The sequence below is a fragment of the Aythya ferina genome (genome assembly GCF_964211825.1).
Source record: "Aythya ferina genome assembly, chromosome: 2".
NCBI classification, from domain to species: Eukaryota; Metazoa; Chordata; class Aves; order Anseriformes; family Anatidae; genus Aythya; species Aythya ferina.
In genome coordinates this window covers 38,202,650-38,228,278 of record NC_140297.1, presented here as the reverse complement: position 1 = coordinate 38,228,278, position 25,629 = coordinate 38,202,650, and the positions used below count along the sequence as shown (strand labels likewise).

General features: G+C 38.5%; 1 protein-coding gene across 5 annotated transcripts in view; it reads left to right on the top strand.

Moving 5' to 3' along the window:
- The first annotated feature begins 784 nt into the window (after nucleotides 1-784).
- Nucleotides 785-25,629, top strand: part of TBC1D5 (TBC1 domain family member 5) — a 318,666-nt gene continuing 293,821 nt past the window's right edge. For 2 of the 5 annotated variants that reach the window (XM_084509909.1, XM_084509908.1), the window contains exon 1: nucleotides 929-1,004. In XM_084509909.1, the coding sequence (XP_084366035.1) occupies nucleotides 977-1,004 (28 nt within the window). In that variant the 5' untranslated portion in view covers nucleotides 929-976. Of the gene's footprint in view, nucleotides 1,005-25,629 lie in introns of all 5 variants that reach the window. The other 3 variants (XM_084509911.1, XM_084509910.1, XM_084509912.1) reach the window with 3 other exon arrangements.

The following is a 25,629-nucleotide window of genomic DNA, read 5'->3' as shown; positions in this document are numbered from 1 at the left end:
AAGTAAAACAAACTCCAGGGTACTAGAGCTTGTAAAATAGCTCACATTTCTTCTAGAGAGAAGAAATGGGAAAGTGTCAAATGAGAAAGGGTCAATGCCCAAGGAGCAGTAACTCAGTTTCCCGTGCCTCACACACCCACGGCTCTGCCCACCCTGCAGCCGGAGCACTGGGCAGGAGGGGATGGGTCATCCTGGGTGCCAGCAGACACAGCTGGGCACATCGCTTCATGGTTTTGTGTTTTTATGCTCGTGACACCTCTTTCCTCCTTCCACGAGGAAGTTTGCTGAGTGGTTTGAACCCAGCCAGCAGGGGAGCAACGTACTGGATCCACTTCAAATAACCTTAACTTCAGCTGACTCCTGAGTTTGTTTCATGCACATAAATCCCCCGGGCTTCCGCAGAGGACGAAAGACCTCGGAAAGAAGGCAAACCTCCTCATTTCAACAACTCCTAGCGCCCCTCTTTCGCCAGGAGCGGGCGGTGACAGAGCTGCGCGGCAGCCCGGGGCGAGGCCAGACCCGACCCTTCCCTCCCTCCTCCTCCTTTTGCAGCTCTCCCCGGCCCCCGGAGCACCCCCAGCCCCCCGGGGCACCCCTTAACCCCCTCGCCCACCCCAGCTCCCGGCCGTGCACATGGAGCAGGCGCTGCGGGCTGTGGGCGGCCGCAGCCTCACGGCGCAGCGGGCGCCTGCGCTCATGGAGCCGGGGGGGGGGCGGTGGTTGAAGGGGGGAAGGCGGCGCCATCGCGCGTCCCCGCGGGCGGGCAGCGAGCCCCAGCCCTTCCCCTTCCCTTCCTTCCCTTCCCCTTCCCTTCCCCGGGCCGTCCCCCACCGCCTCCCCCTGCCCCGCGTCCCTCGCAGGGCGCCGGGCCGGCGCTGGGGGGCTGCGAGCCGCGCAGGGAGGGAGGGAAGGAAGGAGGGGAGGGCAGGCGGGGGAGGGAGCGGGGAAAGACAGAGAGAGGCTGAGCCAGCTCTTCATGCCACTGCAGGCAGCAGCAGCAGCAGGTAAAACCAGCCCCGGGGCGTCTGCTCCCCTTCACCCGCTTGCCCCCCTCTCCCCCGCAGGCAAAGCGCAGGCCCCCGCCGTGGCCTCTCCCGGCTCGCCGGGGCCAGCGGCCGGCGGCGGGCAGCAGCGGGGCCGGTGAGGCCTTGGCGCGGCGGGGCTGCCGCTGCTGCTCCGCTCCGCTCCGCTCCGCCCGGCCCGGCCCGGCTCGGCACAGCCCGGCCCGGCCCGGCTGCTGCCGCCCCCGGAGCGCCCAGGGCAGGTGCCGCCCGGCAGGGAGCTGCGGAGGCACAGCCTCGTTCCTGGGAGGTGGAAGCAGGGAGGGAGGAGGAGGAGGAGGAGGCAGAGTGGTCACAAGGCTTTCTTTCCCCTCCGGATTTTTTTTTTTTTTTAATTTATTTATTTTTTATTTTTTTTTTAATTGGTGGTGGTGATGCTGGTGGCTGAGGAGGGGAGCTGAGGGCTGAGCGAGTGCTCTTTTTGCAGGCCTTGGGAAAGAGTTTGGAGGAGGAGGCAGGTTTCCCTCCACTTTGCTGCCTCCAGAGACTCTTCCTCCTTGTTCCCACCTGCCTGCCCCCGCCTGTGTTAGCTGACCAGCGCGCTGCCTTCAGACTGACAGCTGCAGATCGAGCTTCGCTGTCACCTTTCAGATCTAGTTTACCTCTCACCTTTGTTTTTCTACAGCAGCTCAGGTGCTGTAGGAAGTATGGATCCCAGTGCAAGTGCTGCAGTTAGCACGTTTTAACTCATTGTGAGTTTTATACTCACATTGCTGTACTGCATCCACCATGCATTTGAGATTCAAGTGGTGCTGAGCATCCTGGAGGCTCTGTGGTCTGCTTTTAAGGGTCAGTTTTAAGGAATGTCCCATCATGTTGACATAACGTTGCTTTAGTGGTATATATAATTTTAAATACTTAACAACCAACAAACATGATAGTTAATACGTGAAAGATCCATGTTCCAAACTGTACTGGATTGGGAATCAGGACTCGAGAATACTCTCCTATTTTTGCCACGTGGCTACACAGCATTCGTTCACCACCTTGCTGTCAGTACTCCTGCTAACCTGCCTTTACAAAGTACTCTGAACCTTGGTTAAAAAGCACTACATAGTAGAAGTATTTCTTTTCATACCAGTGAAATTTCATTGAACTTGTGATTTGTCAGTTCAGTTGTTTGCCGCACTCTAATTCAGCTACTTGCTGCTAATGTCCCTGTGAAAACTAAGCCTTCCAAAATGTATCCCAAATACACGTGGGCTGTTTGTTGGCATTGAAAATATTAAAAAAAAAAAAAAAAAAAAAAAAGTAATACTGAGTTAAATTAATCCTAGATCCTACCTCTCTTAATCATCATCTGCTGTTAGCTTTGTAGCTTGCCAATTCAAACACCACAAGGCCTAGAACTGGGCAATAAGAACAGCATATTGTTTATGGGCAATAATGATTTTTCACTTTTGAAGCCAGTCCTTGTTTTGTAAAAATTGTCTGACTTACTGTCATTGTGAATAACTAATTGTTATATAATAACTTTTTTTTTTTATTGAAATGTGTGGCCCACTCATATCACACACATGTAAACAGAAAACTAAACAAAGCCTGCCCCAAATAAATTGTTGAGTTTTTAAACTCTTTGTACACTTTCTTACTTGAAATTGGTAATTTCCATTGGGCCAACAATAAGAACTTAGCCTTATATAATTTGTGCACCTACATCATGAACTTCAGCTTATAACGAAGTATGAGAGCATGAGTGATTCCTCTCTACATATAAGTGTATACTGGAAAGAAGGTGCATCTTTTTCCTCCTCTGGATTTTATGATGGCATCATAATTTGTAGAAATCCTAGATATAGTCAACTTCTACGAAAACCGAACATTTCAAAAGATAATAAGAGCATCCTTTTGTTAGTGATGTGAAGATCAAGGCTGTTCTCCAGCTTTGTGCAAGCGTGACAAAGTAGGGGCTTGTAATGGTAGTGTTGTTCAAGGAGGAATTAAGCTGGTGAGGTTCTTGTGTGTTTCACTCCATTTCACCTGAGAAAAGCACGTGCTTGATTTTACACAAATAGTTTGCAGTTTCTGCTGCAATGGTAGCAAAGCTCACTTGTCATGCAAAAATGGTTCTTATATCTTTATCTTTTAAATGCTGTGGCACCTACCTTTCAGCAGTATAAATGAAAACATTCCTCTCACGTTTCCCGTTCTTTGCGTTATAGCGCTGGGTTTACTTGAACATTGTTCTTTTCTCTTTGCTTTGCTTTCAATAGCACTTGTGTCTCTTGGACTTTGCTACCTCAAATTAACGTGCAAGAAAAGTGGGATTTAGGGAAAATGTGTTGCACATACTCTGCCTGCCTATGGTTTATGCAAATATAGAGATCTTTGCTGTCTCTGGGTTATTGTTGTATAAATTCATTTTTTTACTCCGGACGGACTATGCAAAGAACGGCTTTGCACTTCTCCCTGAAAGGAATTCTGTTGCTGAAGTCTTTTTAGAAAGTTTACTCTGAGCTCTGTCCTTAGGAGTTTTATCTTAAACTGTTAGGTATGCTGCTGTAATTGGCAACAGCTGTTGCTGAGAATTGTGGAGGATAGACAGTTTCGAAGATAATCAGCTCCTAGTCCATTTGAGGCTTTGTTGATTAGCACGTGTAAGAGAATTTTGGATCAGGAGCCGGTGATGACTGCAGAGTGCAAATGTGGTATGGTATGTAAACTGCTTGGCTTAGCCTCTACGCTGCTCTCTAGTAAGCTATAGGTTGTGTGTTTCTTCTAAGCCCGGAAATGTGCCCAAAACAGGCCACTCTGTAGCCCTTACATGCACAAATATTTGGCTGAGTTGTGCACTAAGAGGAAGAGGGTTGTGAAACAAGATAGGATTTGTTTGCCTCTGTTGGATACATCAGTGAAACTTAAACTTTTTTGACCCCCAAAAGAAGGGGCTTAGTTGTAGCCATTTCCAGTTTTGGGGAAAGCTGCTACTGTATTCTGTGTTTTGCTTGACAGTGTTTTTGTTAGTGAACCAGGTGTCATTGTGTGTTTGTTTGTTTATTTCTGATATTGCAGCGTGGCCAAGTACTTTATAAAGTGAATTTGAAAATGATGCAGAATTTGAAGTCCTTGTCACGCTGGATAGCATTATAATGGGATAAATCTTACTGTTTTTATTTGTTGAATAGAAAACAGAATGATTTTAATCGTACGGGAATCTGTGTGTGACAGTTGTTGAGGAGTAAAAGTTGACTGTATTTACACTCTGAGAGCTGGAATAAGAAGTGAGAGCCACACTAGAGCAGTTCCTCAAACTGTGTCCAGACCTTGGAGATGAACACGCTGCATTTAGCAATCCATGTGGGTAAAGGCTGATGGATTACTAAACAGAACAGAAATAGGTATTTTGCTTCTGTTAAAGCTAGATGTGGGTTTCTCAGAGGACTGGACTCATAAGATGACCTGAAATCTACTTGGAAATAGTTTGAAAATAATAGGAGGAATGATATGTCACTGATGTTAAACTGAGTGCGGCGCAAAGAGGCAGTATCCCCGTATCTTGTGCTCTATTTAAAAAAAAATTACTTCTGTGCTATTAAAGTTGAGGGGCTTTTTGTTCTGTTAATGGGTCGGCAAATCTTTATTTTAGGTCTATTAAAGAACATTATTAGCACACTACTAATTAATCTAGTTATGCGAAAAGTTTGAATTGCGTGTAGTACCGTACTGAGTCCTGTGGTGCTGCATTGGAGCAGGGATCAAATCTGTCTTAGATGAACATTTCACCTTAAATGTTTCAGCATCAGTTTTAGTCTGAGTGAGTTTTTCTCGACGAACTTACAGTTGGCTAAGCTGTTTTTAAAAGTGTATCGAGATACTGAGAATCTACCATTTACTTCTCTGGATGACTTGTTTCAGTGATTCATCTTTTCCACTATTTAAAAATAAGGCATGCAATTATTGTTTGAATACATTTGAATGCATCTGTCTTTCACTGGTTCTTGTTATCTTGTCTGAATTCTCTATGGTGTCGGGCTGCCTTAAAAAACTTGATTTGTCCCTTTGACACAGTGTTTTCATTCCTCTGTATGGTGGCAGCCCCTAGGATTTAAAGACAGATACAAATTTAAAAATACCTAGTCTTAAAAGAGGATCAACAGATCACAGATTAATGGGCTGACCTGGCTGCTCCAGGACTCTGGAATAAGTTTAACAAGTGTGCTGATTCGAAATGTTTGTCTCACAATGTTTTTTAACATCTGATCTGGAACATCTGTTTAACAAATGAGTTGGAAAGAAAATCAATATAATGTGATACAATTATACCATTTTGAATCTTCCCAGCTATAGAAGGAAAGTATTTATTGGCTATTTTTGATCGTTCTGCATGATTTTTAACACTTCTGCCACCTCTGTCTAGTCATGGGCCTATGCTGTTGCTTCGGGGGCTTGTTCCTAACGTTGTTGGCTGTGTTGTACAGGGATGTTTTACGTCTCTCAGTTTTTACACTTCATAAATCTAATTTATGTTGATGGTGATCCAGCCTCGCCTTTTCTGTATTGTTCTCCTTGCTTTATTTCTCTTATGGTTGCCTCTTTTATTTATTTATTTATTTATTTTCAGAAACATCAGCATTTAAACAACTAGTTTTAGCCAAAATTGCCCTTTTTATTAGCTGTAAAACTGACCATAGATAAAAACCAGCTTAAAGATGGCTTTGGTTTTCACGCTTTTCTAAGATTTTTCCTCCCAATCAATTTTGTTCCTCACTTTTGTTTTCAGCTTCAGAAATCTTGAAACCTTAGGACTACAAGCGTGTACGTGCATGAGATGTTTGTTTAGGGAGGTTTCAGTGATTTCTGTCTGTCTGTGTAATCAGATTGCTATCAGTGGTTCTTAGACTATTCACAGTTCCCAGTCCAGTGATTTATTCATTTTAGTCATTATCATGGAATGTATGATAACTTCCCTGTGCTGGTTACTGTGAGTAGTGCTAGAAAACTGTTGCTAACAGTTTTTAAAAAGCTGATGTTTTGCCTGTTGGCTGCTTACAATCCTGGGATATTTGGTTTCATTATTGAAGTTTGACATCTTTCTTTCAGCACATTACAGATAGGTGCTAAGGGGAAAACACGCCCTGCTCTGTCCTTTGAGCCAAGGGTCTGTAACAGACCCTGCTTGCATCACCTGCTGAGCTGTCCTATTTAACCCTTAGACCCACACATAGTCCCTACACCTTGGTAGGAATTACCAGGCAATGAATGTCTGAACTGTGATTCTTAGACTTTGATTGTGCATGCTTGATACTAAGTGCTATTTTTGTTTAATCTCCAGCTTTTCCACAACTGGACTTCTGGCTTTGTGTTGGGAAGAAGTACAGATGTCTGACGTGTATTGAGATTAGACTTGAATTTCAAGGTGTGGAACTTGTTAAAAGTTTTAAAGTATCCTTCTAGAACTGCAGAGGTGCCATTTTGGCATTTAGACTGTGCTCTGATGTTAGTATAAGTACTGTACCTTGGATAAGGTGAATTGTCAGCTGGGCCATTGTTTTTATCACTTATCACTGTGAACAGCAGGCTGTTTAAAGGAAGTTAGAAAATCCCAATTGTGGAATAATCCCCACACCAATTTGTGTCACTTTGTAATGGTTTATGGTGCTGATCTTGAGTTTTCATCCATGTGGTGTTTTCTAGGTGAGTGTTTTCTTTATCCATTGGATAATAAGTAATCTTTCTACAAGTTTTACAATACTGTATTTATAATCTAGCTTTTCACTGTCATGCTCTTCACTCGTTTGAATTGAGAAGAGTGACTTGAAGCTCAGCAGTTACTTGAGCAGCGCTGATGATTTTCTTATCTATTGTGCTTTAAATGCATCAGCAACAAACTTAATTAGCCAACACGCTGCCAGTTTACTTACATTTTTTAACTTTGTCAGTCTCATACACTGCTGATGAATATGAATGTATTCTGGGTCCTGAAATTTTCCATTAGCACTGCTGGAGGTGACCAGTGGCTTCTGCATCCCATATAATGTGGATAGACGCACTCTTTTCCCAACCTTTTTTTCCTCCTGCCATTGTTAGTAGCAAGGCAACATCTGTATCTGGTTGATGATCTGTCTGCGTTTTACTGCTTGGACCGTGGTTTGTTGCAGAGTTGAAAAATGTTGCTCTGTTTTCTAGTTTTTCTGCAACAGATTCTCTTTCAAAATTGTGATGATTTTTCTTTCTTCTTACATCTGTGCTTTAGAAGGGGTTGTCAGTGTTCCCGCTGTCCTTTTCAGATGTAAGTTTAGCCACTTTTAAATGCAAAGACTTTAAAGACTTTGGTATATTTCACATTTATTTCACAATCAGTTTCGTATCAGCATCCTTGCTGCACTGTAAATGTGAACAAGAGGATCCAATGTCTAGGTGGTACTTTCTTGACTAAATTTTATCTACAGTATTCATGATTAACACGTAGTAGTTTGGCAGAGCCTTTCATGTATAAAAGAAAATGACACTAATCATTGTCAGTGAGAGGGAAGCGACTTTCTCAAGGCCAACCAGCACCTCAAAGGGGAAGCTCCAGTTTGAACACAGGTTTTAGGGTATCCTACTGCAGATAGTTCAAGATTAAGCTGCAAAGTATTTAATAAATCACATAATTTAAATGAGTTTGCCAAATTGTGGAAATGAAAAGATGACTTAAATAGACACACTAAATACTGGGCTATGTAAAAGACATTTGAGAAGTATGGTGAAAGACTAGTTATAAGGAGAGTTGTACTAATAATTACAGGAAGAATATAAGCAAATCTTTAGTAATATACTTCTCTGAATTTAAATCCACAAGGTTATTTGATAATTGTGCTGAAGCACAATGGAATAATTAGTTTCTGTAGTGAGAAGGATGGCTTTCAGCTGATACTGATGCTTGTTCTGCATGTCCTGCTTCCTGTAAAAACTTTGCTGTACTTTCCAAACAGTGGCTTGGAAATGTGCAGCATATACAGCTGGTATTTCATTTGGAACCGTGTATATATATATATATATATATATATATATATATGTGTATATACAATAAAAGGAGAGCTTTGCTTGACTTTCAGTTATTCATGAGTCCGCAGCAGTGCTTCCTCTTTTAGGCCTGACTCATTTTTAATGTACATCATTTGCACATATGCCTACAGTACCAATAAATACAGTTTGGAGAAAAGTTAATAAATCCAAATACTCTTATCCATGCAATTCTTTATGTATATATATATATGTATGTGTGTGTATGTATGTGTATACACATACACATATATGTGTATTGTTTGTAGACTGATGGACAAAGCTGGTGCTGCTTGTGATGATGCCTTTCAACGTTCATTGTACAGCACACTCTTTATGTGTAATAAAGTAAGCAGTTTAGAATAACAGACCAAAGAGTTGATCATCTTTGGTTTTAATTGCAGATTGATGAAAATGTACAGCAGATAATATTTAAAAGATTATTTCCTTTTGAAGTTTGCACATATTGGGACCCCTGTAAATTTCATTTCCGTAGCTGTTTGAGAGAACCGAGGGTGAGGGTGTGCAGAGGAAAGGGCAACAAGCAGGCAGCAAGCAGGAAGCTGGTGACTTCCTGTATGCAGAGGAAACTTCTGCCCAAATTAGTGGAAAAGTTTCTTCTGAACATATCAGTGTTGCTCTGTGTTTATCTTGCACCAAAAAAAAAAAAAATCAAACAAAAAAAGGCGTTTTAGATTGCCAGAGTATGTGCATTATTGTTAGGACATGTTGAATTTTTTTCAAATGTGCTTTTCAAAGAAAGCAGCCAGCTACAAGAAATGAGAACATTTTATAATTGAGGCTAAACATCACCATAATTTTCTGTGAAATGACCCCTCAAATTTTATGTTGGTACTTTGTTTATTAAGATTTAAATAAGTTTATTTTGGCCAGTTCTACTTTGAAATTAAAATTTCTTTCCTATCTAGCATTTCTGAAAAACCCAGCAACCTAAATTACCATTTTCCCAATCTGATAATGTGTGAAGTAGTATAAATGTTTTACTCTCGCTACTTAAGCATCCTTGTATTCCACAAGGCTCCCTTTTGTAGTCAGGATGGATTTCACCTAGTACAATGCTGCTTTGCTTTTTGGATTTGTGCAGTGCTTCCAACTGTAACTGCACTGTCCATGGGTCTTGATTTGCAGACTGCTTGGTTCAGGTGCAGGGTGATAGTTGGGGCTTGACTGTAGGTCAGGGAATGGGAAAGAGGCTTAAGGGTCAGATGAAATGCGACATGCATGGGGCACGCTACGCCTTTACCATTTCCAGCTACTATAAATGTAGCTTTTCTGAAATGGTGTGGACCCGAGCAGTTTGCTGGTTGCTTTTGTCTCCCACCTTTGATCAGTGATGATTCTTGATTTGGCACGCCGATAGGATAAAATGTCAAACTTCTGTCTGCAGAGAAAGAAAAACCATTTTGTGCCCAGTACTGACTTCTGAGTTTTGTCTTGAGCTGTAAGCATGTTATCAGGGTGAAGTGAGGGGCGTTCTGTATCTGAGAAGAAATGAAAGTGTATATTGGAGAGGTAGGGTCAATATTACTTCTTAATAACCATATCTGATGATGACATCAGGTGTATACTTGATACAGGCATGGTGCCTTTCCCCACATATGCAGAATCCATTTATCTGAGGGTACTCAGCCCTTATGAAACCAAGTGGGGAAGAGACAAGACCAGTAGCAGCTGTTACCGCTGGACGTAGCTCCGCTTTCACATTTTGCACAACTGAGGTGGGTTGGGGTACGGACACAGAAAGAGCAACTGGCACTGTCAGCTGTTGGAAATCCAGCTGGGGTGCTGTGCTAATTGCATAGCCCTCCTGTGCATTCTGCAGTGTCAGTGATTGCAGTAAGTACTATTTTGCATCTAGTATGTTCCCTTTTTTTTCTATGATCTTTGGGGAGTTCAGAGAAAGTGTCAAAGTTTTTGTATATTAGAAGAAAGCTGGGTGACTGCCTATAAGTCAGTGTTCAAAACTGCCACATGCTGGGAATTAGAGCACACTGTTGCTTTCTCATAGCTGTTGGGTGAGGCTAGGTTTTCACATTAGTTTACAGGAATAGCATATGATATCAGTCATTGGTATAATTTCCACCGTGAGTAATTTTATCAGAGGGCAAATGTAGGCTGGGTGAACATCATTTTACACCATTTAACAATTTACCCAGTTTGGGATAAAAGTTTGTTGATAAGACTCGTTATAATTTTTGTAGGTTGACTGAAGTGCTTCATTCTCTAGAGCTGCTGTTACCTATCACTTAGTCCAAAAGCATCCTAATACAGATAGTCTTTTGCTAGTATTTCTACACAGTGTTTCCAATAAGACTTGGGATAATCTTCTCACAAATTCTGTTAAGCTCAGAAGATTCAGACTTGCACAATCCCCTTCCAGAAGTAATGGATCAATCTAGCTCAAACCATATAAACTGGAGAAAGGAGAACAGAAGGGTAGGAAGGGGGTGCCTAGGGCTCTTAAACCCATGGGTTTTAGAGGAAAGCCTTCAACAAAAAGCTTATAAAGAGGGATCGAATAGCTTTGTAAGCATCTTTCTAACTTTTTTGCCTTTTCACATGAAGCATTTCTTTCAGATCCCTCTCACCTGTTTCTCTGCAGTCTCACTGCACTAATGCTTCCAGCCCTCAACTTTCCTGACAGTGCAAGAACCTAGCATACTTCCAAGATTCCACCTTCTGAAAAACTGGAAGAAAATCAAACCAAACAGCGTGTCATGAATACTTGCTGGCCATTATTATTTCCTCTTTTATTTATTACAGTGTATGTCTCTTAGCACTTTGTGATTTTTTTGTGGGTATCAAGATCCTCTGCTTCTGTGTTTGCAAGTGGTAAGTAGGTCCAACTGCAACAGAAGTCATGGTAAGGTAGTGTTGTAGGTTAATCACAGTAAGCACCACACAGCTGCTTACAAGAAAGGAAATGTAGGCAAGGAAGAATGAATGTACTGCCAGTAAAGGTACAGTCTTAAATACTGAGGCAGATTGTATTGAATAACTTCATCTGTGGGAATAATGGAAGAAATAGACTTTTAACTGAGTTCTTCCTGGACTATTGTAAGATACTATGCAATGATAAAGTTTTGAACAAAAAGAATAATGTAAAATGGCTGATGAGAGACACAATCAGTAAAGATGGTGTGCAGTTATTAAAGACTTTGGCAACCAGTAAGATGAGTATTTTAGAAGTTGAACACTGCATGGCTTCACTGGGAGGTAAGCTGGATTGTAGGGTGGGTGGGGAAAATGATAATTTTAGGTGTGTAGGCAGATTGAATCTTACCTATATAATTCTTGTTTAAAAACATGAACAAGGCTTCAGATGAGATGTGAATATATTTGAAGATGAAGAGGAGTTGAGGAAGATCACCTCCTCATTTTGAACCTGTGTGATGAAAATGGTGCCAAGGTGTATGTGATACTGAGAGAGGAAATAGCAGTCAAGAATTTCTCATTTTTCTCAAATGTTCAGTTTGCACAAGAAAGAAAAATCTCTTCAGTAGTACATAATCTTAAGTTGACACTGCTTCTGATGTGCTTTTCACTATCTGTACTTTCCCACCTTAAAAAAGGACTCGCGTTTCCAGCAACGCTCTGGATTGCTGGTATTACATTTCAACTCATGCTTCTCAGTCAGACAACTTCTACAATTATTTTTTAGATTAACTTCAGAGTAAATGAAGGTTGGGTAGCAGTTTCATTTTTTTCAACGTGATAGAATTTAGTTTTCAAAGTCCTGAGCTACTTTGCAATGATTTCATCATTGAAAAGGATCCGGAACTGACAGCAGTAAATGAACTGCCAGTTGACTTGAGACTAATTCCTGTCTACAGTTAAGAATTTTGCTTGGTGAAATGTTACGGTTATGCCAATTTTATTGTTGTTCATTTTGCTTAGCTTTAAAGGAGCCAAAATAAGTGTCAAAGGCAGAAATCTGTTCTAGCAGCTAGTAATGGGTTTCTAATGATTCAGTGCTGTGTCTGTCTGCAGCATCTACTGAGGGTACTGTGGCTTTCTGTGCAGTCCCTTTTGATATGCTAACCTCTTACTTGTAACTCTTGAGCTGCATTTTTGCACTTTCCCTGTCTTGACAGAATGTTTCAAAATATTTTCGCTTCTATTTGATATTTGCCTTTTCCGAGGCTGAAGCTATGTTCTGCTGTCAATTCCGCTCAAAACCTGTGCTGCCGTTATGGTATATTGACTTGAAGACACGAGTAAAGGGTGGCAGACAGTGAAATGGAATTGAAATGCAAGCAGGCCTTCTAATCACATATACATGTAAACAAATGGAAAAATGTTTAATGATGTCTGTCATCTTGCAAAGGTAAAAGAGAAGATCTTTCCACCCTGGACCTTTGCTTTGATCCCCTCCTGTCAGAGCTTGAGCCCTGCCATCCAGCTTCTTAGCGTTTCTGAAGACTGTCTTACAGGCAGAGCTCCAAGTTCAACTGCTTGTGTAAACTCTTATCATCTCTGACACGTGGTCATGGACTTCACAGGATGATGCAGGGGTATTCCTGCATCCATGGGCATATATGTTACAATAGTGTTTGAAGGACTGGTGATTTTACTAATATTATAAGGAAAACAAAGAAACAAAACACAAACCTCACCCAAACTCCATCTATCCTCAGCCAACCTGGTCTCTGGAGGAGATTTTCACTGTGGCCTCACTAAGAAAAGAGATCTGGCATGAGGTCTGGAATAGTTGCCCCTTGTTAGCAACTCAGTTGCACCTTGGTGGTGGAATGGCAGAGATCTGTCTTCTCTGGGTCTAGAGGGAATGACTGTGGTGAGGTGAGATTAAAGCTATGCTTTAATTTTTATGCCCAATTAAACTTTCATTTGAAATGCCCTTGTGTAATAACAGGGTGGGCTGGGGGAGTGACTGGGGACCACGTGGGGTTTCTCAATCTCTGCTGCCTTATAAACCTTGTCAAACTGCACCAAGTGACATTTAGTAGGCAGTATAAAAAGGAAATGTCTGTCACCAAAAGTAAGCAAATAAAACCAAATGTTGTACTGAACATTGAATGACTGCATCTGAATGGTTAGAGTCTGCTGACTGGGTGCAATGAAGCCTGAGGTAATCACCTCTGCCTTTCTTAAAACACTTTTTTATTTGTTTGTTTTGTTTTGCTGGATGTCGTCCGATCACGTTCATCTCTTAATTGAATTCTTTTTTTTCTCTGATTTTTCTCCTTACACATCTGATCCTCACAATTTTTTGTATTCTCTAAGGCTTGTATGAGGCCAAGTGATAATGATTTTCTTACTATGAAAGACAAGACTCTACTTGGTCTTTAATTGAAAAGTTCGTGCACGGTATCGTGCATCTTTGAGCCTTCAACAGTTGTGGACCATGACATATATGCTTGTGTCACCAAGTCTGTCTTGGTTCTGACATTCATGAAATGAGGTCTTGAAATACCACCTGTTCCCTTATTCTCTAATGAACAAAAAAGGTAATTTTTTTAAATTTACATCTCTTCATCTCTTTCATTATGCTATAGGAGGTACAGGGAGATTGTTGGTGTCTAGTCAATGTAAAAGGTGCTGTGTAAAGTAGTTCGGAATTCTAGATTAGATTCATAAGCCTTAAATATAAACATGGTATTTTAAACAAATTATGTCTTCTCTTTCAATGAATCTTGATCCTAAGAGTGCATCCAGAGCATTCTGGCCAGAAAACAGCTGCCATTCCTAGAACTGTATCAGAATGTGCAAAAACAAGAGGGGGGAAAAAGGCGAGAATAACTATTCTGTGATAACGCACCAGGGGGGCTTTCTTCTACACACCTGTAGTGCTGACTTAGTCTGCCTTAAATGAGAAATATCTGATGGACTGTATTTACTAAAGGTCATCTGGTCAGCATCGCTAGCCTCAGTGACTGGTTTGTGCATTAAGGCAATGTTATGGCAGATGGACTTTTATTAGAGCAAGTGAAGCGATTCATTCTCAGTGTCAGACCACGAGAACACAACAAAGTTTTGAAATATGCAGAGTAAAAGTAAATTAGATTTGGATTTATAAAAAACTTCTACTCTTGCTTATTTTTAGTTCTTTAGCTCACTCACTTGATGTGGTTTACAGGCAGTGAACTGAGGATTTTTGTTCTAGGATTCTCTCTAGTCCAGCATGTGGAATAAAGAAGGGTGAATGGCTAACCAGGGTTATTGAGTGTTGACCCAGTCTAGTAAGTAAACGTACAACTATCTTGGTAAACCTTGGATGATGTAATCTTCATGATATCTTGTGTGCCTAGAAAATCCAACTGGAGCAGGCTTCTTTTGAAGTTGAAGATCATGTGAAATTTGTATTCACAGTGCACCTCTTTTGATCCTGGAGGTAATACCTCATAATCAAAAAAGTTAAAGAACATTAAGATTACACTGTCTAAGCTGATGTATTTTACATTAGTAAAAGTACAGGAGATTGGGAAGTACACTGTATAAAACTCACATGGGCATTATTCCTGCTGTTTATGTTTGACTTGGCTTCACGTTTAGATTTTGAGCTTTAACTGATTTAATTATTTAAGCTATCTTCTTTTTGTGATAAGTGTTACACTCTTTGAGGAAATTTAAGATTAAAATGAAATGAATATTTGTCGTCGTAAACACTCCAGACAAATAGCCCATAAATAGTAAATAAAATAACGCCCTTTCTTTCTGGCCAGCATATAATTTTGTGAAATTAGTTTACTCTGAGGTATTGTATGTGTAACTGTACAATACTGAAAACATCTTTAATAGTAGTAGGGAGAACTACTTCAGTGCAGTTTATTTTTTAAGACATAATTCATTACAGCATATATTCTTTGTCTTTTTAGAAGAATTTTAGAAGACTTTTGTTGTTGTGTGTTGCTGTTCTGAAGGCATTTGTCACTGTTAAGGAAATTAATTGATCTGATGGTTCAGAGGAAGTTTCTTTTGGTCACCCATGTTTTTGCTGTACGTCGAACCATACACTTCTGGATGCCTGCTGAGTAAGCACTTAGTTCCCGAAGTCAAATGTTGAAGTCCTAGGCTTCTGGCAGCTTAGTGTTTGTTCTCGGAAACAAAATTGGTCAGTACCCATGAATCAGGAGCAGCTTCTCTGTTGACTTCTGTGATGGAAAAATCTTCAGCTAAACAAGCTTGAACTGAGCAGTATAATTATAAGCAAGATAAATTTACTGGAAGTGAGAGGTGGGAAGAAGAGGGTATGCACCAGCCAGTTAAGTTCAACTTTTTTCTGTCCATTGTTTGTACCTCTGTTTCTATTCTTTTTTTTTTTTTTTCTTTTTTTTTTCTGCTGTTACTTTTCTATATTGGTTATGATGCCTGCAGTATGCTCATGTTACTTCACTTGATCTGGGTTAAAATTTTATTTCAAATAAGGTCATATCTAAATAGTAAGCTTTGAATCTGGTTTTTAATGAGCAGCAACAGAAAGCTTATAAATATACTGTAAAATTACACTGTAAGATACACTGAAAAGGGTTTAGTTAATGTAGGATTTTTTTCTTCTTAAACTATTGTTTTGAGTTCCTTATGAAGTAAGGATAGGCAGAATTACGTAGGCCAGTAGAGGCAATGCTGAGAATCAGGAGTTGGGAAGGATAAATAAGGATAGCTTTTAAACAGAAAATATGGATGTTTTTAATTACCTTTATTTTGAATTAGGACCATCAAATCATGTATGTTAAGCATGCATTAGTCTTCTAGTGGGATGAGTTTTAGATCCAGATCTGTGTCAAGTCTTGAAAGTAGCACTCCAATTTCCTTGGGAATAATAACATATGGATATCTTGGAGTTCAGCTAATGAACAAATCTGAACAATTGTTCAAATTAGACAGGGGAAGAAAAATTTGGTGAAAAGTTAGTTAAACTTTACATTACCTATTTAATAAGTCTTGGTCCTGGAATTTAGGTGACAGTAGGAAAAATAAGATTAGTCAGGAAAACCAGGCTTATAGTTGTTTTGGGTCTGGGTCATAGACACCTGCCTTGCTAAAGCAAGCGTGATTAAAAATCCCAAAAGCTTAAAACATCAAAAAATTCATTGTGTGAAAAAAGCTCAGGGATTCCTCATTGTTGGCTGCAGTTCTGTGTTTGGCTTTGAAGAAACTGACTTGTTTTATAGTTTTAGTCAAAGATCAACACAATCATTTGAGCCTTGACTTTCTCTTCCATGTGTCTGACAGTGCTGGCGGCGTTTTCTTCTGTCAGGCTTTTGTTGTTCAAGATCAACTCTTTGGCTCCCTGACACTGTAATGAGGAGTAAACAAGCCCTATTTCTTTGAGACAATTTGTAGTACGTTTCCAGTGGATTCTGAGTTTAACAGTATTGGTCTAATAGTTATTAAATCATACAGTTTTAGTGAGCTTCGTTGCTCTACTTGTAGTTGCATTGGGGGAAAATGAGTATCACAGCCCCGTATGGAGGAGTACATTTTCACACCAGATAATACCAGCTTCTGCCATCTGCTGTTACCTCTCTGCTTGCTTTAGGATACCACCTCCTTTAGTAGTCCTAAGACTACTTAATAGCCACTTATTTTGGATGTCCTGCTGGGCCTTTTTTACTGATAAGAGTGTTAGATAGTTGCAGGTTCCCGTGTACTTTCAATTAAACATTAATACAGAAAGGGTTAATAGATCTCTTACTCCATACACCCATCTCTTCTCTACTTTCACCACTGTCCCAAGAATATTTGAGCTTATTTTTTTTTCTTTTGCTCAATTTTTTTTGCCACTGGTTTCCTAATTTTCCTATCCGTCAGCATATGTTACCACATTCTCATTCAGAGGCATTTGTTCTCATACATGGGGCTTAAAAATACGTGTCTGTCATACATATGGTATAGGTACCCAGCAAGGTTTAGAAGATAGGATGTTGCTGAGAAGCCTATGTTTAAATTTCACGTGCTGTCTGTGATTAGAGAACATTGCAATGGTGAGAATAGAGAACATAATGGATTCCCTTAAGAGTCAACATTTAGGGGAATTGATCCTGTCTAGCAGGCATATAAACATCTGAGGCCTCCTACATCAGTGATGTTAAAAAGAAGACAGGATAGTATGTCTTCAAGAACCGTTAATGCAAAAGTTTTTGTTTTTGTGTTAAATTCTATTGGTTTCTATTCCACGTTCTAATCAAACAAGCTTTATTTTCATTTGCTTCTCAGTAAATGCTTTAGAGTCACCAAATAATTTATTGTGCATTGATGACATTTTCAGCAGGCCTGGAAGTAAAAAGAATTAAAGGAAAGTTATGTTGGCATACGTTTAAGGAAGTTTGCCTCTTGTATTTCAAAATGAATATGGGGTAAGTTGAAGCATTATTTCCATGATTTTTCAGTGCTTTCACACAGTCATTAATTAATGTTAATGTCTCTCGTTAACAAGTGAAATGACATACTCAGATTGGAGCATAGGTTCCCTGTCTGCTTAGAGCAGTTTTGGTTAGCCTTCACTTAGGTTTTGTTGTTAAATTTGTACAAGAAAGTAAACTATTTAGCATGAGGAGAAGATGAACCCTTTCCCATGCCTCTCAAGATTAATATGTTGGAGTGAATCTTGGGTAAATCAGCAGGGTATGTTCCTTGACTGAGGTTCTGTGAACAATTCCATGCCAACATACATTATCCACTCAATGATCAAAAGGTAAGGTAGGAAAAAAAAATCAGATGGTTTGGAAACGCTAAATTGCCAAAACTCTTGCAGGACTGAATAAAGGTGCCATTGTTAAGGACTTTATTTTTTTTTATTTTTTATTTTTTTTAGCTACTACCTGAGGGGCTAGAGCACTCCAAAGGGCGATGGAAAAAACAGATTCAATAAAGTCCTCCTTGCAACAGAGAACTATCTTGTACCCCTTAGACAACTGCTGGAAATGTGGGGTATGATATGCATGTCTGTCCTGTCTAATATGGTTTTCTGTTGCAGATATGAGAAATTCACTGAGGCTAAAAATGGAATGCAAGGAACCCACATGCTGGGTGATTATCTTGATCATCACGGGAAAGAATAAATCTCAGTGTTTCCCTGACAATGCACATTTGATACAACGTGAAGCAGAGACAAGAGTGAGAGAGCAAATGGCTGCTCTCAAGCAGTGAAGGGACTGGTTCCTCCACGTTATGTGAATCCTCAAACCATGTACACCTTAGTGCAAGGGGTTCTCTTTGATTGCAAGCTGCTGTTATAGATTGAATAACGAGTATCGTGGTCATGGCCAAGTGTTGATCAGACTAGAGAGTAACAAAAGTTGCATTCCTGTGGTAATTGAAACTATAGGAAAGTGTCATACATAGTTCATTAAACAGATTTGTTAATAATTAACCAAAGTAAAGGAAAAATGCATCTTATATATTTAGTTGAATTAGCATTAAAATGTATTGGTATGGATATATTTTGTTAATCATCAATTACTAAAAGTAGCTCTATGTGGGAAAGAGTGAGGGTCCTGATGTATAGGTGACACAATGAAAGGAGTTTTTATTTAGTTGGAAATAGTTATTTTGTTGGTTTCAACTCCTGGGGGAATCTGGAATACCTAATCTGTAATGCCTAAAGAAGAAAAAATAACAGCTTTTTCTTCCCTGCGTAGAAATCACATGCACAGGTGCTAGTCTCTGAAGGTTTTCACCCACCTTAAATCCAACATGTTCAGTCTTTTTTCCTCTTTTAGTAAAAGAGCATGCATTCTTTTGTATCTGGTTCCATTAATGAATTACTAGACTTGGCTCAAACTTTGTCATATTACATTTAGAGAAGAGGTGAGTGCAGTACTGTTCCATCATGTAAAATACTCATTTACCTGATTTTTTTATTTAAAGTGAAGTAAACAGTGAATGTGTACAAAATAAATCAACTGAGTCTTTGTCTAAAATAACAGAATGTGAATTTTTCAATTTTCAAACGTAATTCAAGGGTGTAATTTAATACAGGCATCATGTTCTTGTTAACTCAATAGTTAATATCTTAACATGAATTCTGTATTCCTTCAAGTACTTTATATAGCATAGTATATTGCTCTGTAACATACTAACAAGGATTGCTATTAGTGGTCATTATCTTCTGAATATTCTGAAATCTTTACAGTCATCTTTTCCAATGTCCTTTGTGTTGGGATAGTGTTAATTAAAAAAAAAAAAATACCACTGGTTTAGGTAACTTGTCTTCTGAGAAATAATATGGCAGGCTTTTAGAGAAATGATGCCAGTATTTAAATTTCTTCTAGTCGAATCTTTCCTGCTTGTTCTACTGTCTTGTAATATGCTGGCAAAATTACAGTGTTTTGAATGATTCATTCATTTTTTTTCGTGCAATGCAATACCGTATAAGGTATTCATTGACCTTCTAATTTGTTTGAGTAACTTTCAGGACATAGCAATTTCTGGTGTGTACTTTTGTTTTTTGCAGACTAGGTATTTCTGTCCTCTCATATTTAATGGTAATTTTTAGTGATTTTTACTTCACTAACAACATATTTTACTGTAAATCTAATGATCTGCTTGCAGGTTTAAGGATATTTTTAAAAAATAAAGGGTTACCAGTCTCACTCTAGTGGATAAACCAACTTCTTTTGTACATTATTTCCTAACATAGGTGGTTATTTTATTGATGAATATGGAAAATATGTATAGTACAGTGCTTTGTTCCATTCCTCTAATTTACGACACCAGTAATAATGGATGATGAATGAGATATCCAAAACATTAATAAATTATCTTAAGAGGTATACTAAATCAAAGAGGAGGAGACTAAGGAATAATCTTATATAATGCCTCCAAGAAAAGTAAGTTAATTCCAGAGTCGTTTATTCAGCGATATGCAAAAATCCAGAGAAATTTGTTGAAATTGAACTGCTATAGTTAGGATGATGTTCGTACAACTCAGCATTGCAAATGTGCTATTCTTGACGTTTGGATCTCCAACTTCAGGTGGCAAGCAATGGAAAATGCACAGAATAAAATCAACATTTAAACTTAAATGTTAAAGAACGAATTTAAGCGTGTTTAAAATAAAACCCAGCAATTTTGTTCTGCGTTGGTGATGCTTATGTCCTCTTCCCTAAATTAATCTATCCACTAACACGGTTGAAATTTGCAGCACTTTTCTGCTGTGGTTTGCATTCACTAACTTGACTCTGTGTGAAATGTTTACTTGTTCTACAAGAAGCTGCACACCCTTTTTCTTTTTTCTGTTTATTATCATTGAAGTTTCTTTCTGTCCAATTGCATGCCACAAGTAATAGTTCTTCCAGTGACACTGGCTGTCTCCTAAGTAGTCTATGCATGTCAGAAGAGACATTTGGCTGCTCACACAGTATTTATGTGTCACTTTGCTGTAGGCAGGGAGCATCAAGGTGTAGCGGGTCAGTTTTATGCAAGCAAACTATTGCTATTCTTATTAATCTGTTTTTTATTATCGTTTGTAAGTGCAGTGAAGTTTAGCCATTATTGTAAAAATGCAGTGAGGTGTAGTGTCACTGGTGTTGGTAGAAATAAAACATGGAGGTTGTGTAAGGGTTTCCATTTCACAGACTGGCAATTTTGAGAGTCTATAAATATGGTATTTGGCTGGTTTAAGTTGATGCCTGTGTGCGCTTAGATTTTTCTATTAGATTATATTGTTATCACCCCGAACAATGGTTCTTTCCTCCACCTTCTGTTCTCCTCTTTAGTATTTTCTTTCCATGCCTTGCACCTTCACTAGGGTTTGCATGTCCATATGGAACTGATCCATCTTATAAATTACATATTTCTTTTTTGTTGGGGTTATACAATGAGTTATGAAAAGGTTACAGGTTTTTGGTATGAAGTTAACTAAATATCATAAAGACGGTGTTTTCTACATCAGTGACAATTGAAAATCCTTATCCTTGATGATTTCTAAGCAATTTGGAGCACCTTTGGATGCAGATGGTTAAAGCCTGGAAAGTAGAAATGAAATGTAGGGACACCGAATGCAGTCTTCTGGTGGAGTTGTGCCAAATCTGTGAGACAATTGACATTCAGTGATATTTCTCCTATGAAGACAGGCTGAGAGAGCTGAGGGTGCTCAGCCTAAAGAAGAGAAGGCTCCAGGGTGACTCCATTGCAGCTTTTCAATACTTAAACGGGGCTTATAAAAAAGATAGCAACTTTTTGCTCAGTCATATGATGACAGGACAAGGTGGAATGGTTTAAAACTAAAAGAGGGGAGATTGACATTAGAGGTTAGGAGGAAATTCTGGACTCAGTGAGTCCAGTGGTGAGGCACTGGAACAGGCTGCCCAGAGAAACTGTAGATGCCCCATCCCTGGAGGTATTCAAGGCCAGATTTTTGTAAGGCCTTGAGCAACCTGATCTAGTGGATGGCATCCCTGTATGTGGCAGGGACTAGATGTATGTGGCTGGAACTAGATGATATGTAAGGTCTTTTCCAACCCAAGATGTTCTGTGGTTATGTGATTCAGATGAGACTTTTTTCCTCTTGCAAACAGCTTCTTGGCACTCAACCATAAACTAGGCTGTATCTGTTTGAGTTCATGTAGGTCTTCGTCTTTTGCCCTTTTCTTCTTCACCTTGCTTTTAAGAACCTTGATATTTTTCTCAAATTCTGTAATTTTTAGTCCAGTCCTTTAAAATATATTTTATTTTTCTCTAAACAGTAGTGTCTGATAAATGTTTTGCTCTTCTAAGATCTGAAATCATAAATAACAGTGGTTACAAAATGAGTTCAGCCAGCGTCCCAACCTCAGTTTCTTACAGCTTCTTCTGAAACAAAAGGAAAGTGGAAAGTGATGATTTGACATCCTAAGTTTCCAAGGACTTGATATCCCTTGGCCTAATATAGTTTTATACTAAAATGAATAATATTTTTCTAGTTGCACTAAATTTACCTACCTAGTTGTGTTAAACTTAGTATCCATTTACAAGCTTATTTTCTACTTGTAAAATAGCGCATATTAAAAATAGTACATAGAAACATCTTCCCGTGCAACAGAGACAGTCTACTAAATGGTTTCCTATACTTCATTGATCTCCATTCCATTTCTTTGACTAAGATTATACAATGGTAGTTGGATGTCACTTGTGTAGAGCTTCTGGATTTTTTTTTTCTCCAGTTCTCTTTTTCTTGATCCCCTTAAGTTTCAGTGATCCAAACTGACTGTAGTGGTCTGGATGTTGGCATGATTATCACTGAACTCATAATGACCTCTGCTTGCCTTCCATTTGAACATTTTCTAGGTATGTTATTTTCTGATTTTCCCTCATTTCACAGAATGCATTTTATTGGTCTTCTTTCTACCCATGGCCTTAATTTAACCCCTAACCCTGGAATTTATTGTAATCTCAGTTGTAATGCAAAAGTTGTCATCAGACGCTGTCACCAATTTGCTTTCTACTTCGTTTCCTTCTGTTTTTTATTAAATACACTGAATAGTTAGTTAGTCAGTGCTGCTTCTAATCATTGAGCCTTTTTATGATGAGCAATTAACATACTTTTTTCTTTTTTTTTCCCAAACAATAAGTTGTAAACAACAGGATTTTACTATTTTCTTATTTTTCCCCCTTAATCCAAGTTCTGGCATCTTGTGAAAATATTGATATTAATTATAACTTGAATATGCTGTGTTTGTGAGTCAGACTAGGACTGCTTTGGCTCAGGAAGCCCATACTTACACAGTTGTTAAATTTTCCGTGTTTTCCTCTGTAGCTGATACAACTAGGTTTGTAATTTTTAACACTGTCAATTTAAAGAAAAGCGGTGGACACTAATCATTTTTGGAAACTAGGAATTACATCTATTTCTGAGTTTATTAGATCTTTACACAAGGCGTATATATATCTAACATAGATTTTAATTTAAGCATATTTGTCATAGTTTTTTATTTCCTGCTGTTTTATTCTGGTATTGAAGTTTCACTCTAACTTTAAGATCTTTGCTTCACAGAAGTTTATTGTAAGGTCTACCTTGTCTACAAGTGTAAACTTCACAGCCAGTCTTCAAGGTGGAGGATGTCTTCTAGTACTGGATTTTACAAAAAGAATCCAGGGGCTTTCTGCTTTGATATTTGTAGCAGTAGTGGGAGACTGGTTAGGGTGGGATGGATTTCAGCTTTCTGCAGCCCCTAGACATTTTCATTACATTCAGCATGAAATCAAGGTCCTTTTAACACCAAGAAGGTGTTTCCCAATAAGAGAAAGACTGAAGATAATTTATTTGCTTTATCAGCATTTGCCACAACACCAGACCTGAGATTAAGGAAAATAGCCATTAAGACAGCAACAGAATCCTATCATATATTTAATACCTATCTCATTATTTTCAGGCTGTAATTAAGAAATTAATTTCTCTTAAAAATCAGAAATGTTCTTTATACAGTATTTTGGCGGTTAATGTGCTTGTTCATGAACACAGCTTTAAGTTTCTTCTGTCTGTGAGACCATAGCAGGAACTTGAATCAGCATTATATATCCGAGGTGAATGCTATAATATGTCCATGCTGCTTTCTGTTCTGGGGAATGTATCTCAAAATAGATAAATTTCGCTTGAAATTGATTAGAGCAGAGAGCCAAAAAGAGATTGGTAGCAGAACTTGAAGTATACGATGCTCATTTAGATGGAAGATGAATAGACTCCACTCCTCGTTCAGTTATTTATATAAAAAGAGAAAGATTCTGCATGTTGCAGTAATTAAAATGTCTGTATCAGAATTAAAATCTACTAAGAGAGGGATGTAGCAGCCCTTCCTTCACCAAAATTAGAGCCATAGCCTTTAGTCCAACAGGGGTTAAGGCCTAAATTGTGGAATAAGACATGATCAGATCCTTCTAAGAGTAAGTTGTAATATCCACTCTATTTTATGTGAATATCTTGAAAGCACAGCCACCATCAGTTGTGTAAGGTAATGATTACACACTGCATAAACTTACGCAGTAGTCCTTCATGTGCAGACTCGTGCAATTTGTAGTTCTGTATTTGATGCTTGAATAAATATGGCATCTGAAGTTAAAATTCAACTGTAAAGAATCATTTGCAGCTGTGTAAAAAAAAAAATAACTAATTCACTAATACGTTTTGAGATGGCAACAGAAGAATGCTTTGGCCTTAAAACATTACTACAGAAAGCACACTACTTGAGAAATAAGGATCTCAAATTTAAGGTTGTACTGTCATATACGTGGCATTTCTGGGCTTATTAGAATCAAGAAGTACATGATTAAGTTTCTTTGCTACTTTAAGATTATTCCCTCTTTTTCAATACGTAAATATGAAATAACTGTAAATTAAGTCTTTGTCCAGTCCATTTATTCAAACTATACGTGTAATTGTTTCATCATTTCTAATTAATAGAGAATTGTTTCAATAGTGTAGCAATTGCATTTTTCAACACAACAGAACAGTGTCTTTAGGTAAAAAATCAGTATTTGCTATCAAAAGAAAGATCCCATAGTTGGGAATAGCTCCATATAAATGTATTGTGAAGAAGTCTGTGATAAATACTGCAAATCAATCTAAGGAAGGGTTAATTGTGAAAACTGTTACAAGTTTTATTTTCTTATAAATCAAGAGGTTGGTAAAATGTGTGCTTACAGTTGATCATTAGAATACAAAACTATCTGTTAAAATCAATTAACATGCATATCTGATGACTGATTGTATAAATATGAAAGTCAAATAATTGTAATCGTTAACCATGGCTTCGGGTCATACGAGTTGTCAGCTCAAAAAAACTAGAGGAGAAAATGGTTGATTTGCATATATTTAATGTGGCATGCTGTACATGTGGGAATTTGAGATAAACCTTTCCTAGTAATCTGCTTGTTTTTATCTAAAAATCAGCTAGGAAATGTGGATCGTGACAGCCAAATGAGCTATGTATTGTGTTGATAGCAGCTGGTTCACTAGTTTGGGGTTTAACATTGTACTATATGTTTTAATATGTTAAAATTGTTATTTTACTAAGAGACATAAGAAGCTGATTTAAAAAGTTTTCAAAAAATATTCAGTGTTCTTACTAGGAACATACTCAAAGCTATCCCGTAACTGCTTGTAAGACTGTGTTACCTTTACAGTTTTTAGACTTAATGTGTATCACGAGCACTTCGTTACTTTTTATGTTAAAAGAAAAATCAGTAAGATAATAGAGTGAAAATTTTTAATGATGTACGGTACTGAGTCACAAAAGTATCTTCTTGTGTAAAGTTGTCCAAACAGATTATTTTGTATTTAATAGATTAATTGTAATAACTAGAGGGAAGGGAGTGTGGCAGAGGAATGAGGCTGCTGGCATGGAAAAGATTTACATTTTATTTATTTCCTGAATTTAATAATCCATTAGAGTAAATTTTTTTCATGAATAATGCAAAATATTTTATATAACTTTTAACTATTCAAAGAATCCTTCAAGTATGAGTCAGAATATAATGGTCAGTACCTGGCCATACCTGTAATTTTGGTAAGTGCATCTGTCTAGTCTTTCTCTGTTCCCATGTGTCTACACCTGAACATGAAGGAAAAATACATAAATAAATCTCATGTCCTAAACTTTAAAATTTCGCAGTAATCACTTCCTAA